General features: G+C 35.4%; 1 protein-coding gene and 1 long non-coding RNA gene across 2 annotated transcripts in view; one reads left to right on the forward strand and one right to left on the reverse strand.

Annotated features, from left to right (window-relative positions):
- Nucleotides 1-22,309, forward strand: part of LOC306650734 — a 1,184,502-nt gene that overhangs the window by 365,168 nt on the left and 797,025 nt on the right. The window lies entirely within an intron of this gene.
- CFAP47 (cilia and flagella associated protein 47) overlaps nucleotides 1-22,309 on the reverse strand; it is a 400,269-nt gene that overhangs the window by 143,108 nt on the left and 234,852 nt on the right. Inside the window, 5 exon segments of the mRNA XM_079122986.1 lie at nucleotides 2,943-3,054; nucleotides 8,215-8,322; nucleotides 8,324-8,389; nucleotides 8,974-9,117; nucleotides 10,601-10,797. Of these exon segments, the coding sequence (XP_078979112.1) occupies nucleotides 2,943-3,054; nucleotides 8,215-8,322; nucleotides 8,324-8,389; nucleotides 8,974-9,117; nucleotides 10,601-10,797 (627 nt within the window).

The raw sequence follows: 22,309 nt of genomic DNA on the forward strand, positions 1-22,309 counted from the left end.
CCCAGATTTAACTACCCTGTCTCTCTTCTCCCATTTTTTTAATATATTATCTCCAGACTTTTCCTTATTTGCATTCAGTTGATCCATGCCTTGGGCCTCCTCAAACATCTTCAATAGCTCCCACTGCAATCGGTAAAAAACAAACTCTTCCCAAAAAAGTCTGCTTGTATTTCTAACCGTATGTCACTCTGCATTCCAATCAAATACACATAAACTCCAGCACATCCATTTTTTAAAATTTATTTACAGAAATTTTGTTTTTTCAATAAGATTGTTTCCTCTGCTGGAATGTCCTCCTCACTGATATTAGCTGATAAATCTCAGATCACTCTTCAAGATCCCAATCAAGCCTATTATCCCCTATGAAGATCTCTCAGACCCCCGCTGTTGGGATTAATCTTTCCCTCCACCATGCTTCCCAGTACCATGATTAAATTCTCAGTATGTCAGAGTATACCTTGATTGAGTTGATTCATGGATATCTATTCCTACAACCAGATATGAATTCCTGGGAGGCAGGAACCATATCATATCTATCTTTGTATTTTGTGATAACATTCAGTAATTAGCGAATTTATGTTCCAGCTCTGACCAATTCAAAAGGATACCTGATCAAGGTCCTGATGCCGTATATGTTAAAGAATATCTTATCTATATATGATTAGTGAAAATAAGTAATGAAATTTTATGATCTTATGAAACCTTACTAAATCAATGAAATGATTATACAAGGGAAAGGCATGTCCAATCTAATTAGGCAATTCTTCTTAGTTTCATTTCAATAACTTAAAACAATCTTTTGCACGAACCAGGGGCTTTAGTTAAGACATTCAAAAACATTCCCAATTCAATGATGTTCCACAGTTTGTGGTTCTTTTTATATTCCTTCTCATAAGTAACATAACTGGCTGCTTTCTATAGAACATGAAATTGAGATTCATTATGCTTTATGAAAAATAATCATGAAAAATTTGAATGACATGTTGCTTTTACAAAAGTCTAGTTAATATTATAAACTTAAGGAAGATCCATGACCAACTATTATCATTGATCATTAAAATTAAGATGGAAATAAAAATTTCTTTAATACAATTTGTATCTTCTGAATTACCCAAAAAATGGTGAAATGATTCATTGACATGCTTGGAATAGGGTCATAATAGCTCAAATGTACCTACCAGGTGATATACTAATGGACTTTATAAAACTCATTGTCTCAAAATGTAGTGGGAAGATTTCAGAAAATGCTAAGCACTGCTGCTATGTTGTCATTTGAGGTTAAGCACATTAAAAGCAGGTAGTGGGAAAGGGTTTATGGATTCTTCTTACACATTGCATTCTGTTACGGCAGGAGGAACTGGATCATGATGTTTGCCATTCTGAAATTTCCCTTCTGCTTGCTAATATCATTGGCATTTAGACTACTCTCTGACTTTCTGCTTTGCAGCATCTTTCTATATCTTCTATGTTAGATGCACACTCTTTCCTCAAATATTCTTTGCTGAGGTACACAGGTATTAGAGGCTAATACGTCCATGGAGCACAAGAAAGCTTCCAGATGTATGTTTTCTACACTTCTAAAGCTGTATCTAGTTACCCACATCTTAATACTTTCCTTAGTAGAATCCGTTTGTCAATGGATATAATTCTCTCCCAATTAGGAAAACCTTTTCCTTTGATGAATCATAACTCTTCAGTTCTAGTTCTAGCTATCTTCTATCACATCTTACCTTCCTCCTTTCAAAAACTTGTAGGAATACCTATCACCCCCATCCCCAGGCAAGTAATTCTATTCAGGAGCCTTTGGGAAAATGTGTATAAATGAATGCATTATTAGAGATAAAGCAAGAAAATTTCACACATACCAAATCTTTAACCTATTTTCAAAATACCAATTATGTACATATGGATGTTTTTAATAAGACTCAACTCTGTAAACAGACATTCTCAGAAAATATTGTTGGGTTTATACAATGATAGAAGTATTTGAATGCATTTATCAAATTTTAAATGTAAATACTCTTAACTATTTCCACTTCTAAAAATTGTTTACAGATAAAATTGAATAAATGATAAAGATAATATAACATACTACAGTAACCCACATACTATAGAGACAAATGCATACCAGTGTTTATAGCAGCACAATCCACAATAACCAAGTTACAAAACCAACCTAGGTACTTGTCAACAGACAAATGGATAAAGAAAATATATATAATAGAGTTCTATTTGGCCATGAAGAATAATGAGAGTATATCATTTGCTGGTAAATGGTTGGAAATGGAGAGCATCATAGTAAGTGAAATAATCCCCACTCGAAAAGTCAAGGGCTGAATGTTTTCTCTCATTTGCATAAGCTAGAGAGAAGTAAGGAATTTTAAAAAGGGGATCTCATGAAAATAGAAGGGAGATCAGTAGAGTAGAGATGGGGGCCCAAGGAGGAGGGAAGAGGGGAAAGAAAGAGGAAGACTTGGGGAATGAAGTTGATCAAATTATGCTATGTGCATGTGTGAATACATGACAAGGCATTTCAATTTTACATATACCTATAAAGCATCAATTTAAAAAATAAATAAATAGAAGGAAGATCAATAGAGTAGAGGAAAGGGATCAAGGCAAAGGAGGAGGGAGGGGGAAAAGGAGCTACTAGGTATTGAAATGGAGAAAACTATGTTATATGCATTTATGAATATGTCAAAATGAGCCCCACTATTATGTATAACAGTAATGCACTAATAAAAAATTTAAAAGATAATATAGAACTAGGCATAAAATAAATGACCTAAAGGTCAGATCATTTAGAAAATTAATCACTGAAATGAAAAACCAAATTTCACTCTGGGACATTTAGAATGGAAAATATAAATTATAATTAAAATTATCATCATATTTCCATCCTAGTGTGATCTATAATAATATTTTATTAATGAATTTGATACCTTTGAACACACCACGTTTCCATGGGCACACATGTAGGATGTATGGAACTGAATTATCAGGGTCTACAGTGATATATGGATTTCCCCACACTATTGGAAGATCTGATGTTACCTAGAAAAGAGAATTGAAAATAAGAATTATATAATTTTTTATGTTTCAATATGTCAAACTACACGAAATTAGTATGACAAGCTAAAATACACAACAATTGGAAATTGTTAAAATTAATCACTTTTAAAAGAATAGTAATCAGGAAAATGCTATATATAGTGGAGGAAAACCTAAGAGACTTACAAAAAAACAGAATAAAGGAAGTTATTCTCATAGAAAACCAATGTTTATTTTCTGCTGTGACTTTTATCAAGGTCATTGATGCTTAGAAAATATAAATATCTTTTGTAGGCCATGCACAAATTACTTACAGATTAATTCTAAAAATCTGCATTGTATATATTTTGTGGCATACTATCAGCACTGAGGTAGTTTAAAACTTAGCTGTAGTTTTATTTTCCAGTTCAAGATGTACATCTGTGTCATCCAGAGGTGAAATACTTGAACCCCCTCATGTCCTTCTTGAGCATGCTCTCACATACATATGCACATAACATGTGGTCTGCTTGATCCACAGGATATGTCAGAGATTTTAAAATTTCCTAGTCATAGGTCATGTTCCAGATCTTCCTTTCATGTTTTTAGCCAAACTCTTATTGTTTGCTACTGTTACTACAGTCTCTGGCTAATGTAATTTGAACAATTGTTGCTGAAGGTTTTTTGACAAATATTCTAAGCATAGGATCTTTTGATCAAACAAAACTCTGAGACGAGTCAAATGATGATAATACCTTGCTAGTGGTATGCGTCCAGAAAACTTTGAGAAAGGTCAAATAGTGATCCATACACAATCCGCCTATTCTCTTGTTTGTAAGGCCTCTGGTTTTAACTACTACTATAGTGAAGATTGCAGAACTGAGAGGGATATAGGAGTAGATCAAGCTAAAAAGCCACAAATCATTCTACTTTCACCATGATTCCGAATTTTTTAAAAATATATTCTCCTCAGATTGTTTTACATCTTTGTTTAATTTCCAGATTTCTGAAAAGTTTGATTTTGACAGTTTTTGCCAGTGTTAGCACAGTTTTGAAGAAATGGGTTTACAAAACTCCCTGCTTCACATTCTGGAAGTCCCACATCACCTATCTTCCTTATTGTGTAATTATTTTCTACTACTTTTTTAATTTGATAACATTCCATAGCATTTTACCTGTATGTCAAGTAGGCTTTCTAATTTTTTATTTTCTCTCTCATATTGTTAGTCCCAATCTTCTATTTCAAACTGTTCTTGTAGGAATAAGAAAAATGCATATTTTAAAAATATAAAATGGAGATTTGCTCAGTCATAAAGAAGAATGAAAATAAGTCATTTGCTAGAAAATGGCTGGAACTAAAGAACAACATGCTAAGTGAAATAAGCCAGACTCAGAAAGTCAAGAATTAAAATGTTTTCTCTTGTATATGGAAGCTAGAGAGAGAAAAAAAGTAATAAAACAAACCAAAAGAATCTCATAAAAACAGAAGGAAGATCAATAGAGTAGAAACAGGATTGAGGGAGGGAGAAAGGGAGGGCAGGAGGAAGTACTGGGGACCAAATTATACTCTGTCCATGTAGGAATCTATCACAATGAATATATTGTGCAAATTAAAATAATAATAATAATAATAATAGAAAAAAGAACACTGGAATAGGGCAAGTGGATCAGGGGAAGGGAGGAGGGAGAAGGGAAGGTAGAGGGGAATGAGATTGATCAAAATATGCTATGTTCACATACAAATATGGCATAATGAGTCCCACTATTATCTATAGTAATAATGTACCAATAAAAATACAAACTATCAAAAATGGTACCAATAGCAATGAAAAATCAATCAAGGAAAATATCTGAGAAGAATGTACTCAGTTTGAGTTGGTAGCATATTGTAAGAGTGGAAGTGTATAAAAGGCTGAGCTAACACATATACATTTAGTAAAATTATGGTAGTTCAAAGCCAAGAAACTGCCAAGTGGGATGCTATATAGGTATAAGATGTTCTCAGAGAATGATATTTGAAAATAAATCAGAAGATTAGGGATTTAAAAAAAGGACAAGATAAATAATAATCAAGAAATATATGCTCAACAAACATATGAAAACATGTTCATCATCTCTACAATTAGAGAAATGCAAATCAAAACTACTCTAAGATTGCATCTCACTCCAGTCAGAATGGCAATTATCAGGAATATAAGCAATAATAAGTGTTGGCGAGGATGTGGGGAAAAAGGTACACTCATACATTGCTGGTGGGACTGCAAATTGGTACAACAATTATGGAAAGCAGTATGGAGATTCCTCAGAGAACCTGGAATGGAACCACCATTTGACCCAGCTATCCCACTCCTCAGTTTATACCTAAAGGACTTAAAATCAGCATACTACAATGACACAGTCACATCAATGTTCATAGGAGCTCAATGGACAATAGCTAAACTATGGAACCAACCTAGATGCCCTTCAACAGATGAATGGATAAAGAAAATGTGGTACATATACACAATGGAATATTACTCAGTCATAAAGAAGAATGAAATTATGGCATTTGCAGGCAAATGGATGGAGTTAGAGAATATCATGGTAAGTGAGATAAGCCAATCCCAAAAAACCAAAGGCCAAATGTTTTCTCTGATAAGTGGATGCTAATTCATAATGGGGGTGGGGTAGGGAAGAATGAAGGAACTTTGGATTGTGCAAAGGGGAGAGAGGGAAGGGAAAGGATGGTAGATGAAAATATCACCTCCAGTTTGTCGCCACCCACGGCAACAATCCTGCAGATATTTGTTACCGCCTGCAGCAACAATTGCACAGGTATTTATTGGAGGCAGAATGGGAATAAACTACTTTTCCTATATTCACTAATTTATAGAGGAAGAGAGACTTTGAGAGGAAGAGAGGCTTTGCTTATAGAGGAAGTTTTAGAGAAAGAGAGGCTTGCTACACTTATCAGAGATCTATTTCTTCTTAGAGTTCTGCTGCTTCTTCTTAGAGGTAGGTCCCTCATCCTGTGAACTAGGTGCTATCTATCTACGGCCTAGAGGTGTGTTCTCAGTCCTCTGCTCTACGATCTGCCTTCTGTCGCTATCTGCTGCTTACTGCTTGCTGCTTCTTCTCTCTGCTAGCTGCTTCTTCTTTCTGCTAGCTGCTTGCTTTTTGCCTTCTGCCTACTGCCCGCTTATATTCCCTCCAGGAGGTGGAGGGTGGGGCCACGCCAGTTGAGATCAGGCGGGGAGCCAGCTGCCCTATCACGGCAAAGGTTAAAACTACCAGGCCGGAGCAGGAGCACTCGAAAACACCTGTGCACTCTTTGTGTGCGAGGACTTAATTAAATACGGCCAATGATAAATCACCTGGGTGTGCTTATATTAATCAACCTCCTCACTGCCAATGTGATCAAAACAACCTCCGGCTGGCTGCCAGGTACCATCCAGGTGCAGCCCACATGGCACAGCCCCCAACACCAGTTGTTGCTGCCTATGAGAATAATTTTATTAATTTTTTTATAATTAGTCAGGCAATATTGTTAATATAGCATAAGTATTAGTTTTTAGACTCACGTAATTTTAAAACTGCAATAATTATAAAGGGTAAAATTAAAAATAAAAATATTATCTCTGTCATGAAAACAAAACAAAATAACCAATGTTAAGAAACTGTTCTTTAATTTGGTTTCATCAAACTTTTGACAGGTCACCTTGCTCACTAGTAAATTCTGGAAGTTGAAAAGGAGCGGTGCAAAAATCATGTTTTCTTTATTTATAGCAAATCCAAAATCATGAATTTTTCCCTTCTTCCTTCATTCCTTCCCATTCTCCCTCTTTCCTTCTCTTCCCTTCCTTTCCCTCTTCTATACTGCCCTCCAGGTTCTTCCCTTTCCTTCCTTCTTTCTTTCCTTTTTTTCTTTCTTTCACCCATTATTTTTATCTTCATTGCACACTATTATATGTTTTATGCAAGGTATAAAAATGTGGGTAAGATTGCCTTGTTCTCACAATTTATCATCTGGTGAGGAATAAGAAATTGGAAATAGTAAAATGAAATAACAGGTAATAGTGATAAGGCAGTATGAAAATTCTATAGGTACAGAAGACTGTGATCTAAGTTTATGAATAGAGAAGGGTTCTTGGAAAAAGTAGACTTTAAACCTTGCAAGAGAAAATGAAAAGGTGTTAGATAGAGATAAATGGAAGATAGGAACTTGACCAGAGAGTTGCAGCAGCAGAAAAAGGAAATACTGTTCATAAAGGCCTAAGTGTTGCTGGAGATATAGGTGGCAAGAGATGAAGTTAGACATTATGATAATCAAAGGCAAGCCACTGAAATAGGACATGATCCTGAAGGTCACAGATGCCATTGAAGGGTTTTAGCTGGGAATGACAAGAGGAGATTTTCATTTGGAATATTCACTTCATTTACAATCCAAGAAGGAAAGAGAAAACCTAGGTGCATATATTTTAAGATCATGCAAAAAGTAGAAGACAAGCCCAGAGTTTCCAAACTTCTACAGTTCATTCTAAAATTGAATACAGGCACCTAGAATGGGTAAATAGTTGGTGTTTCTTTTGAGGAATGTATTGGGCACATAATGTGTAGATAAAAGTGGGAGGTAGCAATTTCTTCTTTCTTTCTTTTTTTTTTTTTGGTACTGAGGATTAAACATAAGGTCTTGCACATGCTGGGCATAGCCCTAGTCCAGAAAAAGTTATTTAGGGACTAGTTTAAACAAATCAATGGAGGAGGGCAAAACACAAAAACTTCATAAAAAATAAGTATATGAGCAATTATGCACTTTTCACATTTCAACTATTATTCTCACTGATGAGAGGATAGACTGTTCCTACAGATCATACATTCAAAATTTTAATGTAGTTTCTGAAGTTTTTGGAAACATCTTTTGTTATCATGTGCCATTTCTTCAAGCAAAAATACATGTGACTCAAGTGGATTTTAATGTATTTTATGATTATATACAGATACTCAAGTATAGATCTTATTTGGTGCTGAAATTAAAATTAATAGTTGTCAAACTAATAAAAGGTGGAATTGTAAACATCTCCATGTGTATCATTGTTTTACCTGATTAGATAAAGTATTTAAAATTTTTCATGTAATTATTATTTTTCATGTAATTCAATATACATTCAGAATAAAATATTTTCAAATAGAAAAAAAAAAACTTACCTTAAATGTTATGATAGTCTTTGTATAGTTAGGCACCATTATGGATTTATTTGTCACATTCCCCACTTCACATTCAACACTGATGTGTTCTAAGGCCAGTGGTTTTTTTTCCAATCCCTTTTATGTCAAAGATGTGCTCCATACCATCTACTTCATTTTGTAGAATAAGTTTACCCTGTGATGAACCAGTCAAAATTAGCACTACAAGAGTCATAATTCAATGTCAAGCAACTTCAACCATCCTATTCATTTTGAGTCTAATTAATGAAATGGGCTTCTGGAAATGTTAGCCATTGACTTTTCCAACTCATGTATAAGTGCTTCTACTGAACAATGAACTACTGGTGAAAAGCTCTTTACTTCTCTCTACTTTCTATAAATTATAGAATTTACATAGGCCTTCTCATACATAGCAATTATATGCATGCTTACTTCCTTGTCAAAAAAATATTGTCATAAGAAAATATTTTGAGTCATCAATTTTCTTAATGATTAAGAACAAAAGGAATGATGAGTTTACATTGCTCATGGTGTTGTCTAAAACTAATCCAGACATAAGTATAGATAATGGCATTGCAACTTTCACAATATTTATCCCTCAAATAAAAGTATTTATTAACATTTCAAGAAAAAAAATGATCAAATTTGTGGAAAATACCAACTGTCTGAAAAATGTTTTATTATCAATTAAATAGACTAATATCACGCACTTAGCTTATTTACATATTAATAATAGGGAAAGGAAAAGTAAGTTCATACCATAATCTCGCATTCCAAAATAGGTTTGAATGTGAGAGGATATTGCACAGTTTCACCTGGTCCAACATATAAAATAGGAGGTCCATAAAACCATTCTCCTTCTATGTTAACTTGACATTTCCATTCGTTCTTTGTCTTATTATTCTAAAACATGAAATGAAGAGGTATAAAAACATCAAAGGGATAATGCTGATAAAGTTTAATTATATATTAATTCTTGGTACTTTTAATAAAAGTGTATATTGTATTTTTGTTACATTTCCTAAGAATCACAATTTGAAAATCATATTGTTAAGAATGACTATCAAAAATATAAACAAAAGGCACAAGGAGGACTTCATGTTCTTTCTTTGTCACATAGGAACATTGTTTGATAGGCCTATCCAAGGATCATTAAATATCCAGAGAAATATTCCTTTGTTGGACTTACTACTGTTAAATGGCAATATTGTGTTGGAGGACATAATTTATGCCTAATTAAGGAAAATAAATGGCGTTCTGTTAGATTTCTTAGATAACAAAGATTACATATCTCATCAGAACAGATTTTTGTGCTTCAGTCTCACTTTCGTTATGTCTTTAATAATTAAACAACCAAAACACAATTTATCACTCTGAAAATCCAAAGTTCCTTACAATTACATTATCTACTTCTGTGTTGTACTGTCACTTTGACTAATAGGTAGCCAAGTTGCAGCCAGCCATTTTTCTCAGTGTCTATGAACTAATTTAGTCAAATGTTGAAATCACAACAGAATTTGGAGCTAAGTGATCTGAGATTCCATAACTCTACTTGGAGAAGCCAGGAGCCATAGTTTTTAGCTAGAGATTTAATGATCAGTTAAGGATATTAGATTTAATGTTTGAAGCAAAGAGTGATTGATCATGTGATAACATTTACATTCAGAAAGGAACTCTAGCATCAATGAGAAATAACTGGCAATAGATAATAAAATGAATCTGTAGTAATTCAAGTTGGGAGGCCTGGGGGATGTTTGTTGAGGTAGTCATACCTCAATAAAACCCCAAATATGCTACCCTAAAGATGGTTTCTTTGGAATATTTCATGATAGGTATTCCGAGAAACTGAAGACAGAATTAACTCTAAAAAACTGTCGTTTTATAAAATAAATGTACATCTACAAAGAAGATCTACGTTAGTAAACAGTGGATACATGCAGAGGTTTTTCTGTTTCCTTGTTTCTTCCTAGGAAAGATCTTTTTATAGGAAGTAGAGGTTGGGGGCCTGACACCTGGCTCAGACAGATTAAGACAAGTGCCTGTTACCTGGGAGACTTTATTTACATAATAAGACAACCCTTGTTCCCTGTGCATCACCCTTCCCCCCAACCTTCCACAGTCAGGAACCATCTCCCTTCTTCCAACAAGCCCAAATTCCAATCCTTTTGTTTAGCTTCTATATAAACTTCAATTCTCTTTTCCATCCTTTGAGTCTTTTACATTGTGTAGTTCTCTTTTTCCTGCATATTAATAAATTTGTTTTTCCCTGCTAATCTTTCTATTGTCAATTTAATGGATTAAAAGTATAAAATCTTCAGAGAACGAAAAGCAAATTTTAAACTACACAGAAATGAAGATAAGTCTTTTTTAAAAAGTTTGCACTTACTATCGGAATATTCTGAATAAGGGGTTCAAACGCTGGTGTCTGGAACTCAAATTTGGCTTCTGAATGTTCTTCATTTACCACACCTTCAACGCAGTAGACACGCACATCATATCTTGATGTCAACAAAATTTTACAAGGGTAGCGGCCAGGACTGAGAGGAGCAAATCGTAAAGGAACTGAAACAGATCCATCAGCAGCTATCAAAATAATTCAAAAAAAGTTCAGTCATTTTAAATGGCATTAATCCTAAAATTCATTTTGATAAGCAGTGTTGGCATCAGATCTGCTATTTTGCTGCAGCTATTATTCTGCCTCCCCCACACCACTTTACAACCCAGATTGTTAGCCCACAAACTTCCTAGCCAGTAATTGGTCCAGATTGTTAGCCCAAGACCCTCCTTGTCAACCATTGATCCATTGTTATTAGCCCACGAAATTCCACTACTTAATAGCTCCCCCACCATTTTCTCATTCTCTTCTCCTAGCTTTCTCTCTCTCTCACCCTGCAGGGAGACACTCTGCCTGTCTGCTTAATAAAATCTTTTGCATGAGTTCCCACGTCTGGAGTGGTTTCTGGGTGCTTTAAAGCAATAATAATATTATTGTATTAAAGTCCATCATATAACTTAGAATAGGTTACATTTTACTGAGGAAATACATTACATCTACATCTCCAGGTTTCATCATACAAGTTTATTTATGAATGAGAGACTATATCTTGCATAAGTTTGAGGAAGGTGTGTTCTGTAAGTTCACTCAGGGCCCTATGCTCTGAAAGATACCACTATCTTGCTGCTGTATTACCAGGATCAGCTTTGCACCTTGGTTGACAGATCAGGGGAAGAGCAATCTGCTCAAGGGCTTTTAAGAGCTCAGCCCAAAATGCATGCTCAAACATAGCAGGAAGGAAGAGAATTGGGTGAGCAAGTGGCCAGGACCCAGCCACCCTGTGCTGTCATTTTCTAGTGTAAAATTCTGAGGAGTCCAAGAATTCAAAGTTCCAAAAACTTGGTCCTCCAGGTTTGTATACAGTTCTATTTGTCAAGGGGAAATAATAAAATGTATTCTATTTAAAAGTTAGTTTCATTTATGACTTTAAAAATTTGTACAGGTGGTATGTGGGCTTCCATTTGCATTTTTGAATTGGGTATTGCAGATATTAGGGATAAGCAGAACCTGCTCCTTCCAGCCTTACCCTACTCAGGTGTAGATTAATTGGGCCTTTGCTTTTCATTTCATTTTACTCACTTTTTCCAAATGGGAAGGGAAGGTGAGTAGAGATAAGAGATACAGATATAGCATACTAAATATGAGTAACCAACACTAATTGAGCACCTATTAGATGAGCACTTTTCATATATTCCCATTTGATGTCCATGACCATATTGAAAAGATACATATTACCTATAATGTACAAACAGGATGCCTGATGTTCAGTGAGGTCAAGTGAATTACTCAAGGTTACATAATTTGAAAATAGAGTGGGTAGTTGAAGTCACGTTTGTGAAATCTCATAAAATAACAAAAAGAAGAGTTTTTGGGTTTTGGCAGAGGGTAAAATCCAGGGCCTTGCAAATGCTAGGCAACTGTTCTACACTGAGCTATACCCCTAGCCCTTGCTTGCCACCTTTTCTTTACAGGTGATCTTCACAACTGCAGTGGTTGCCAGGATTCTATAATTAAAGATAACCAAACACATTTAATTTACTGGATTATAGTTACTAAAGAAAATAAATGAGCATAAAGAACATCTTGAGTGAAAGAATACTTAATTTTGTATAACTTTGACTATTGGAAATAATCAGTGTGATCTATAGATCTGCAAATAAAAACAACAACAATAACATTTCCTCATGTTCTTTGGAGTGAGCTTATATGGGACAGTTTTTTCTATTCCATGTGAAACTGGCTAGGTATTCTGTCCATGAACTCTCTGATCTTATATGAGCTGCATCCAAACCTTTTTTTTTTCTCTTTCTTTCCACATTCTTATTGGTACATTACAGTTGTACATAATGATGGGATTTATTGTTGCATATTCGCACATGCACACAATATAACAATATAATTTGGTCAATATCACTTCCCAGCACTGACTTCCTCTCCTTGATCCATTTCTCTCTACTGATCTTCCTTTGATTTCCATGATATAACTCCATCACCTTTCTTTTCCTAGCTTCCACATATGAGAGAAAACATACGACCCTTGACCTTCTCAGTTTGGCTTATTTCACTTAACATAATGGTCTCAAGTTCCATCCATTTTCCTGAAAATGACAGAAGTTCATTTTTCTTTATGGCCAAATAAAACTCCATTGTGTGTATGTATGGCACATTTTATTTATCCATTTATCTGTTGATAGACACCTAGGCTGGTTAGTTTGCTGTGAATTGTGCAGCTATAAACATATGTATGTATCTCTATAGTATGATGACTTTAATTGTTTAGGATAAATATCGAGGAGTGGTATAGCTGGGTAATACGGTGGTTCCATGCCTAGTCTTTTGAGGAAACTCCACACTGATTTCCATAGTGGTTGTACTAATTTACAATCCAATCAAAATAAAAGTGTTCCTTTTTCTCCACATCCTCTTCAGCATTTATTATTGTTTGTATTCTTGATGACTACCATTCTGACTGGTGTGAGGTTAAATTTCAGTGTGATTTTGTTTTGCATTTCCTAATTGCTAGCAATGTTGAATTTTTTTCATATATTTCTTGGTCATTTGTATTTCTTTTGAGAAATGTCTGTTTATTTCATTTGCCCATCTATTAATTGGGTTATTTGGTCTTTTATTATTATTTTTTAAATTCTTTATATAGTCTAGACAATAATCCTCTGTCAGAAGAGTAGCTAGCAAAGATTTTCTCTCATTCTGTAGGTTCTCTCCTCACATTCCTAATTGTTTCCTTGACTGTGTAGAAGCTTTCACTTTGATGCTGTACCATTTATTAACTCTTGACATTATTTCCTTGAGCTTTAGGGGTTCCTTTTGAAAAAGTCTTTGCCTGTACCTATAATCTGAAGTGTTGACCCTATGTTTTCTCCTAGGAGTTACGTAGTTTCTGGTCGAATTCCTAGGTATTTGATCCATTTTGAGTTGATTTTTGTGCAGGGTGAGAGATAAAGGTCTAGTTTCATTCTTCTACATATGGATGACCAGTTTTCCCAGCACCATTTGTTAAAAAGGCTGTCATATCTCCAATGTATGTTTTTGGCATCTTTGTCAGGGATCAATGATATTCTTCATAGAACTAGAAAAAATAGTCCTAAAATTCATTTGGAAGAATGAAAGACCCTGAACAGCTATAGCAATTCTAAGCCAAAAAAGCATCATAATAACTGATTTCAGTAGAGCTATGGGGGGAAAAAAAGGTTATAGAGCTCTAGTAACAAAAACTGCATGGTACTGCCATAAAAACAGACATAAAGACCAATGGCACACAACAGAAGACACAGAGACAAATCCATGCAAATACAGTCATCTTATATTTGATAATGGCATTTGTTCTTTTCCAAGTAGTAAAGAACACTTACCAGATGCAATAGAGGGAGAGCCTTAATGTACAAATGGTTATTAAATATCTACTTCCTTCATATTCCTAATTGAATGCCAAAGCAAGTCACATAGCCAAGATCAGGATGAGTGAGGGAAGGGAAATACAGAAAAATGCATGCAGGCAAATGTGATCTACTTGGGCTTTTACTATAACAATCTTTCTTATCCTAAGTGCAAAGGAAAATACAAGTGTGAAACTACCTGGTGATGTGAAAATGGTGAAATCAATCTCAGAATTAAACATTTTGTTTTCTAGTTTGGGTTCCTCACTTACGTTTTTGTTTTTGTTTTTGAAACTAGGGATTGAATCCAGGGGTACTTTACTACTGGGCTACATCCCCAGTTCTTTTCACTTCATATATTGTGACAAGGTCTCACTAGGTTGTGGACAGTGTCCATACATTGCTGAGGATGGCTTTGAATTTGTAATTCTCCAGCCTCGGCTCCCTGTCACTGGGATTATAGGCATGTGCCAAGGCTCCTGGCTCTCACTCACATTTTGTGAACTGGGGTAAACAAAGTATTTTTTAGAATACAAGTTCTTAATCAGTTTACATTAATGAGTGATATGTGATCAATAACTTTCTAACACTATTTTTAACTTAGAGATACTCTGAACTATATCCTAGACATAATCTCACCATATAAAATAAGTGAAGATGTGGTTTATGTGGTTGAAGCAAAATGAGAGCTTGAAGCTCCCACTAATTGAAGTAGTTTCCCAACAGACAAACCAAAGCACTTGAGAAGAATTTGAAGAATACAATTTGATTAACTCATTTCTGATTTTTCCTGTTCTAATTTTCCATGATTGTATGAAAACATATCAAACACGTAGAAGAGATAAATATAGTAAACTGCTCAGTTAAATATTCTCTGCTATAGTTAAATTTTTAGGTATATTATCAGTAAACAATAGTCATAAACCGTGATTTCAGAAAATGAGGTAACAAGAGTAAATAATTCCTGGGCACAATAATGTACACCTATAATTCCAGCAACTGGGGAGACTGAGGCAAAAGGATAGCCAAGTTCGAGGCAAGCCTGGGCAATTTGGTGAGACCCTGTCCCAAATTAAAATATAAAAAGGGCTGAGAATGTAGCTCAGTGGTAGAGTGCAGCTGAGTTCATTCCCCAGTATAACATACACACACACACACAGACACACATACATACATACAGTAGTTATATTCATCATGTTAACTTACATAAAACTTTAAAATATTAATTATATATAAATATATGAATGATTACATTTTCAGGGAATTTTTTTCTTTTTGGCTGATCTACAACTGGATCTATTATATAAAAAAAAACCATGTTCATTGCAATTTTCCCTGCTTTATTACTTTATTATGTTCTTAAAGACATATGAGAATCTACCTCACAAATCCTGTAGTAAAGCAAGTGACAGATTCATTGTATGTTAACAACTGCTCAATACTGAGTTTCCTCATTTAATAATAAAAGCATGAATTATGATCATATAGACTCAGTGTGAAAACAAAAGGATCCAACAACTAAAAATTTTATGGTATGCTTGATATATTTTCTAAAAAATTTTCATTAGTATAAATGTAGTTTAATATCATCCACTGAGGAAAAGCCATTTTGTGAATAAAATAACAATAATTTAAAATGATAAAAACCTATATTAATTATCAACTCATTTAATTTTTGAAATGTTAGTTAACATTGACCTTATTACTTTGACTGGGGGTATTGTTCTGTGAGAGATTCCTTACCTAGTATGCACAAGGCCCTAAGTTCAATCCCTGGCACCACACAAAAAATACTGTATGTGTCCTATATATATATATATATATATATATATATATATATATATATAATTATAGTTATATATCTATACATAATATACATATTATAATATATAGGTAAACTACCTTTCTTTTCTAAAACTACTTTCCTTTCCAGAAAAAAAAAATCTAAACTAATATTTAGGGGTGACAAGACAGATGGGGATAGAGATAAGGGAAGGGAGAAAAAAAAAGAGAGAGAGAGAGAAAAATGGGAGAAAGAAAGAAGAAAGGATGATACAATTAAATGAGAGACTCCAAGAAGGAAAACCAAGTAATTATGTTCATGATGTAAAGAGAATGGCATAAATGTGACACTTTTTTCTTTTTTGGTACCAGGGATTGAACCCAGGGGCACTTAACCACCAGACCACATGCCCAGCCCTTTTGAATATTTTATTTAGAGACAAGGTCTCAATGAGTTGCATAGGGCCTTGCTAAGCTGCTGAGGTTGGTTTTGAACTCGAAATCCTCCTGACTGAGCCTCCTTAGTCCCTGGGATTACAGGCATGTGCCACCACACCTGGCAAATGTGACACTTTTTAACTGACAAATCCTCAGTGCAAGAGTACTGGAAATGCCTCTCCATAAAGTTTGTAAGTGTCCACAAGCAGGGGAAACTGGTGTGTAGTTCCCTGTTTGACTTTGCTAAAAATTATAACTACACATTCTCCCAGGTATCCTAAAGCCTAAGAAAAAAAGGACACAGAGAAATGTCAAAATGTTGTAGTAAGAAAATGATAAGGAGTGTCAATTATTTCCAGCACAGCCAAGTCAGGTTCAGTAAGTGAAGGGTTATGAAAAATGATATCCCTACAGCTCCCCCTGGGCGGGGGGGGGGGGGGGGGGGATGGTTTAAGACAATGCCATTCAGGAGGAGAGAGTGGAAATTAGCCAAACATTAAACCTCTCCCAGTAGTAAATCCTTTCCCAGTAGCAATGGGCCCCAAGGGAAAAAGCAAACTTTGATTTCTTCCCAGGTTCATCACCTGCATCTCCCCCAAAAGCGAATATTCATCCCTTCCCAACCACAATGGACCCTGAAGGAAGGAGGGGGATACTGAAACCTGGGTCCTGGACTTTTACCCTTTCCCTTTGCTGATGAGTCCTGGAAGGACCAAAGCAAATAGTGAAGCTTTAGGTAGCCATGGGTCCCAGAGGAAGGAAGATAAGCAGTGAACATCAAGTTCTGAGATTTTCCCAGTGACAATGAGTTTCGAAGCTTTCACAACTGCCTTCCTGAGTTAAAATTTTAACCTGCACAACTAGGTCCCTGACCATTTGAACAGCATGTCCACAGTCTCCAGTGATTAATTCACCCTCACTGTAAACTATAAAACTCAGACTCCTTCTGTAACCTGCAGGCCATTTCTATACCCAGAAAATGAGCAAACACCCCCCCCCCCCCCCATTGATTGACTTTGCTGTAGAATAAAGGAAAACTTGCTGATCCATTTGAGGTCTGCTTTCATCCTGGTTATTTGTGTTTTCATTATGGTGTTGAAACCATGTTAGTTATTTTCAATTACAATAAGTATAGAAAAGCCTAATCTTATTAAATTTGTTGTTCGAATCTAGTAGGGTTTTACTAATTTTCTGTCTGCTTGATCTATTAATTATTGAAAAAGGTATAATAAGTTCTCCCACTGTAATTGAGAATTTCTTCATTTCCTCTTTTACATTTGTTGCTTTATATGTTTTGAGTATATGTGATTAGACAGAAATAAGTTCCCAACTCTTTTCTAGGTTGGATTTTCCCTTTTTTATGAAGTAATGCATTTATTTGCCTTAATGTGCATTTATTCTAATATTAATGTATCAATTCCAGCTATGTTTTAATTAATAAATACTTGACATATGTTTCTGGATATTTTACCAGTTAATTTTATGAACTGTATAAAGTTCTATTTTAAATACCTACTATGTGCCAGGAGGTATGCAATGAGAAGGCAGATTTCTGACTTTCTAATAGGTGAAAATAATACATTTTTGAGGAAAAAGAAGATTGGGTGCTAGACTGTTTCCTCTTTATACCTAAATTATGTTTTAATTGGGCTTGAGCCGACAGAGGCCATTAAATATGTTTTTCAATCTGGCCACATCAGCTTAGTAATTAGGGGGAATTCCTCATAGGATTCATATAAATAGCTGACTGCTATCTTTCCTTTCCATTGCCATTTAATTTTTGAATTTCTATATGTCTTCATGGATCATTTAATGGAAAATTAAGAGAGGGCCTATCAAGGAACCCTAGCTTGCCAGCATTTTAGCGAAAAAGTTGTTTTCTTTTTCATATGTAATTTTCTAAGAAGACAAAATTTCCAAAAGAAAAGAACTGAAATAAGATTTCACTTTCTAATTAACCCCTCCATGGGGATAGAAGCAAGGGATTGCTGACAGCAAATTAACTTTGTGCTTTGCATTTTCATTTCTGAATACCATAAACTTTCTCTAATTGTCTTGTATTAAAAATCAACAAACAGAGTTGATTTTTTGAACAGAGTTGGTTTTTAAGTTCTTGCTGATTGATTTACTAAGTGTGCAAATTAGTTTGAATGAGCTGTGAGCAAGCCAATAAACAGCATGTTCTCTAGGACTTAAACTAGGGGAAAAGGCTTATAAAATTTCTGATTAAATGCTTCTCTAAATGTATTATTGCAGAGCATATGTTCACTGTTGAAAACCTAATAGAAAGAAAAACTTTTTTAAAGTTCACATTTCTTTTACTTGTGGTCTCTGTATCCAGAGATTAAAAATGAAATACAAGAAAAGTGAAAATGAGTCATTTATCAGACTGAAAATATCTTACAGTAAAACTGAAAGGATAAAGAATATATTCATTCTTAGAAACAACAATTACATTTAAAGAGTTCTATTATTTGCCTTAAAATGTATCATTTTAATATACAGGACACAATGTTGTTTTACTGATGGCATGGGACGAAGTAAGAGCCTGGAGTGGGTAGAAAATCCAAATGTTAGAACATGATACTGAAAGAATGGACATTTTTTTAACTGTCTGTTTTATCTCAACTCCCTAAAGTCTCCCTCCCAGTGATGGGAACAAAGCCCTTAAAGCTGTTCCAGGATATAAGATTACCAGAAACTCTTGACCAGAATCTATGCCCTGTTGTAAAACATTGTGAAACATGTTGTATGTTATCAGCAAACCCAGACCCCCTTTGGAATTTCCCGGCGGCTTTGTTCCCCTTTTCCCTTCCGTGTGTGACCCCTCCCAATGTGTGGTTTCTACCTTTATAAACTTGTAAGATTTTCTGCTAGGGACTCGACTCCTCGACTCCTGCGTGAGTCACGAGTTTGGTCCCAGCATGCTGGAATAAAAGCCTCTTGCGGTTTGCATCAAGTGCCGCCTCCTGCGGTTGATTGGGGTTGCCTTCGATCTGTGGGACAGAGTTAGGGTCTCCTTTTTGGGGGTCTTACAATACAAACTGGCAACTGAATAAATAAACTATAGACTGTATGTGAGAGGACAGATGTTGGGGCTCAGAGAATAATACTACCAAAATAGGAATTTTTTTTTAGCATGTTGAGCATCTAGATCTAAAGAAAATTAAAAGGCCTTAAAAGCACTTTTGCTCCTCTCATCCCATAAGCAGGGAAAGGATCTCTCTGGAATTCTCATTTGCATTAAGAGAAGACTACAAAGGGAACACAATTTCCTTCGACCCCCCACTGAAATCCCATTATCTGTCTCAAAAAGAAGACAAATATAACCACACCTGGAGCTGGATGGACTTCCATTACAAGGTAATATCTGTCCCATAGGCTCATTCAAATTCTAAAGATAATCTTTTACAAGTGTATCTCTGTCTTTGGGACTATTCATTCCCCATTCTTCTCTTCCCCAATAGAAAAAGGGTCTAGAAATTTGTGAATAAAATTAAGAGAGTGGGTAATCATACTCCTGTGATTTTTCCCCCCATTTGCATGCTAATAAATTTGTATGCCTTTTCTCCTACTTAATCTTTGTCAATTTATTCCAATGTACCTGGAGAGGGCAAAGGGAACATTTTCTTTTGTCCTTTACCCAGATATGGGAAGGCGACCAAGAGAGAAACATCAATTTTCACTGGGATAGTCAAAAGTGGGAAGTAACTTATAATCAGGCAAGTGGCACAGAGAAAAGGGAAAATGGATCCAGCTGATGTCAAGCCAGTTTCATAGTTAAGAAAGACCTAGGATTTCAAATTGAGAGAAGAGACTCCTATTTGAGTGGGTCTAGGGTTGGCAGGAATAATAAAACAAAATCTGGGAAGAAGCCTGGCAGGAACAAACCAGGATTTATGAAATAAAGTAGAAACTTATTCTGGGATGCTGGGAAACAAGACAGAGAGAAAGAAAGAAAGAGAGAGAGAGAGAGAGAGAGAGAGAGAGAGAGAGAGCGAGAGAGAGAGAGAGATGCATTACAAGGATGGAATCTAGCATCAGAATGGTACACACTAACCCTCAAGTATGACTGAAGACTGGTTCTAAGCACAGATAGCACTCTAGATTCCATTCTTGAGATGAAAATCGACTTGGGGATTGGGATGGAACATCTCAATAGGGATGGTAGCAGGAAGGGAAAGTAAATGGAAATTTTCTATATTTAATGCTACTGAAAGTGTATCTAATGGACTTCTTTAAAATATTAATAAGAAAATATTACTATAAAGGACTGTGAATTGAAGTTCTCTAAAGCAGCCTCATGTATATTAAAGATGCTGCAGACTGAACTTGGCTGATGAGAACATTGTGACTGGGAAGAGATGGAATATTATAGGTCAGGAGTCAAAATTACCTTGGGCTATCTTATTCCCTTTAATAGGTATTTGCTTTCAACCTCTGTAACTGTAAAACTCTTGGAATGTATCACTAAGCATAGCCAACTCTAGCCTCCACCAGCCCTAAAGCTAAGAATGTTAGAACATCTGAAACCTATGGAAAAGATTTCCCCATCTTGTTGTGTTGCCCACTTACCTAATGCAATGTATTTATGAAATGTATTGATTCATAACATCTTTGGTCTGTGGCTAAAAAGTTCATGTAACACTTTCTGGAACATTCTTCAAAGCAACTTCAATTTGTGTTTCCAGGTCTAGGTCACTCATATTTGGCTCAGAATATTATGCTCTTATTTTCTATTAAAGCATAGTCATTATTTTGCATTGACAGGATACATTTTATGTGTTTTCTCAGATTCCCTTGATTCTAGCAACCTCAGTCACTTGTCCTGCTTCCATGTTCCTACACCTGGAGATGACCTATATCTTGCATCAGAAGTTACAAAAACAAGCCTTGGCTACTGCTGCTTTACAGTCAGGAAGATCAGCCCTGTATGCAGTTTCAGGTTCCTTCTACCATGGTAAGGCACGAAACCTGACACTCCATGGGGCCAGGAAGTGCCACCTTGAAGTCTAGAGCAATTTATTAACTCTCCATGGAGTAAAATTTGGCAAATGGGAATAGAAGACAGGATATAAACATACTGATAAAATTCCTTTCCTCCCTTTCTCATATTGATTGCTCAGGCACACTTTTCATATAGCTTTTCTAGAGATGCATCCTGAGTGACCTGCTGCATATATTCATGGAAGTAAGTAATGGACAATATGGTAACAGCTCATGTATCAAGCATTTTTTTTTATTTCCTGTTTTTCCCTTCCTCTTTCTCTTATTTTCCCATTCTCAGTACCCTGAGTTCACCCCATCCACGTACAGCATCACGACCTAATTCTTGCTTCAAGCTTCACTTCTAAGGGACTTAAACTAATTGCTAACTTAAGAATAAATGGCAATGTGACTTATTATTTTGTATAGTATAGAATAATGGAAATAGCAATAGTAGCCTTACTCAGTAGACTTACTCTATTACTCAGTAGTCTTGGGTCCTTACTCAGGAGATTTTGGAATTGGGTAAGACCTGAATATACCCAAATATAAATTCCTTAAGTAGCAAAGTGCTCAAAGTGTCTTTCAGGAAAAGTTTCCAGATCTGCTTAAGGATGGTTGAAACCTGCTCTACAAGAACTGACATGTGCAACTTGATGAACCAGCTCATCATGCCTATGACCATCTGATGGTATGAGCTCAAAAATACCCACCAACAGAACATAATAACTCCCCCTGGAAAGAATCATGAGATGCGGGAGTAGGCATGATGACCATTTATACCTATGTAAAAGAACACTAAATCACCCTCCTTTAACCATCCAATCAAAAAGCAACTTTTTCCTCCTTTCTTTTTCTTCTTCTTCTTCTTCTTCTTCTTCTTCTTCTTCTTCTTTTTTTGGCACCAGGGATTGAACCCAGGGGTGCTTAACCAATGAGC

The sequence above is a fragment of the Sciurus vulgaris genome, assembly GCF_902686455.1.
Source record: "Sciurus vulgaris genome assembly, chromosome: X".
NCBI lineage: Eukaryota > Metazoa > Chordata > Mammalia > Rodentia > Sciuridae > Sciurus > Sciurus vulgaris.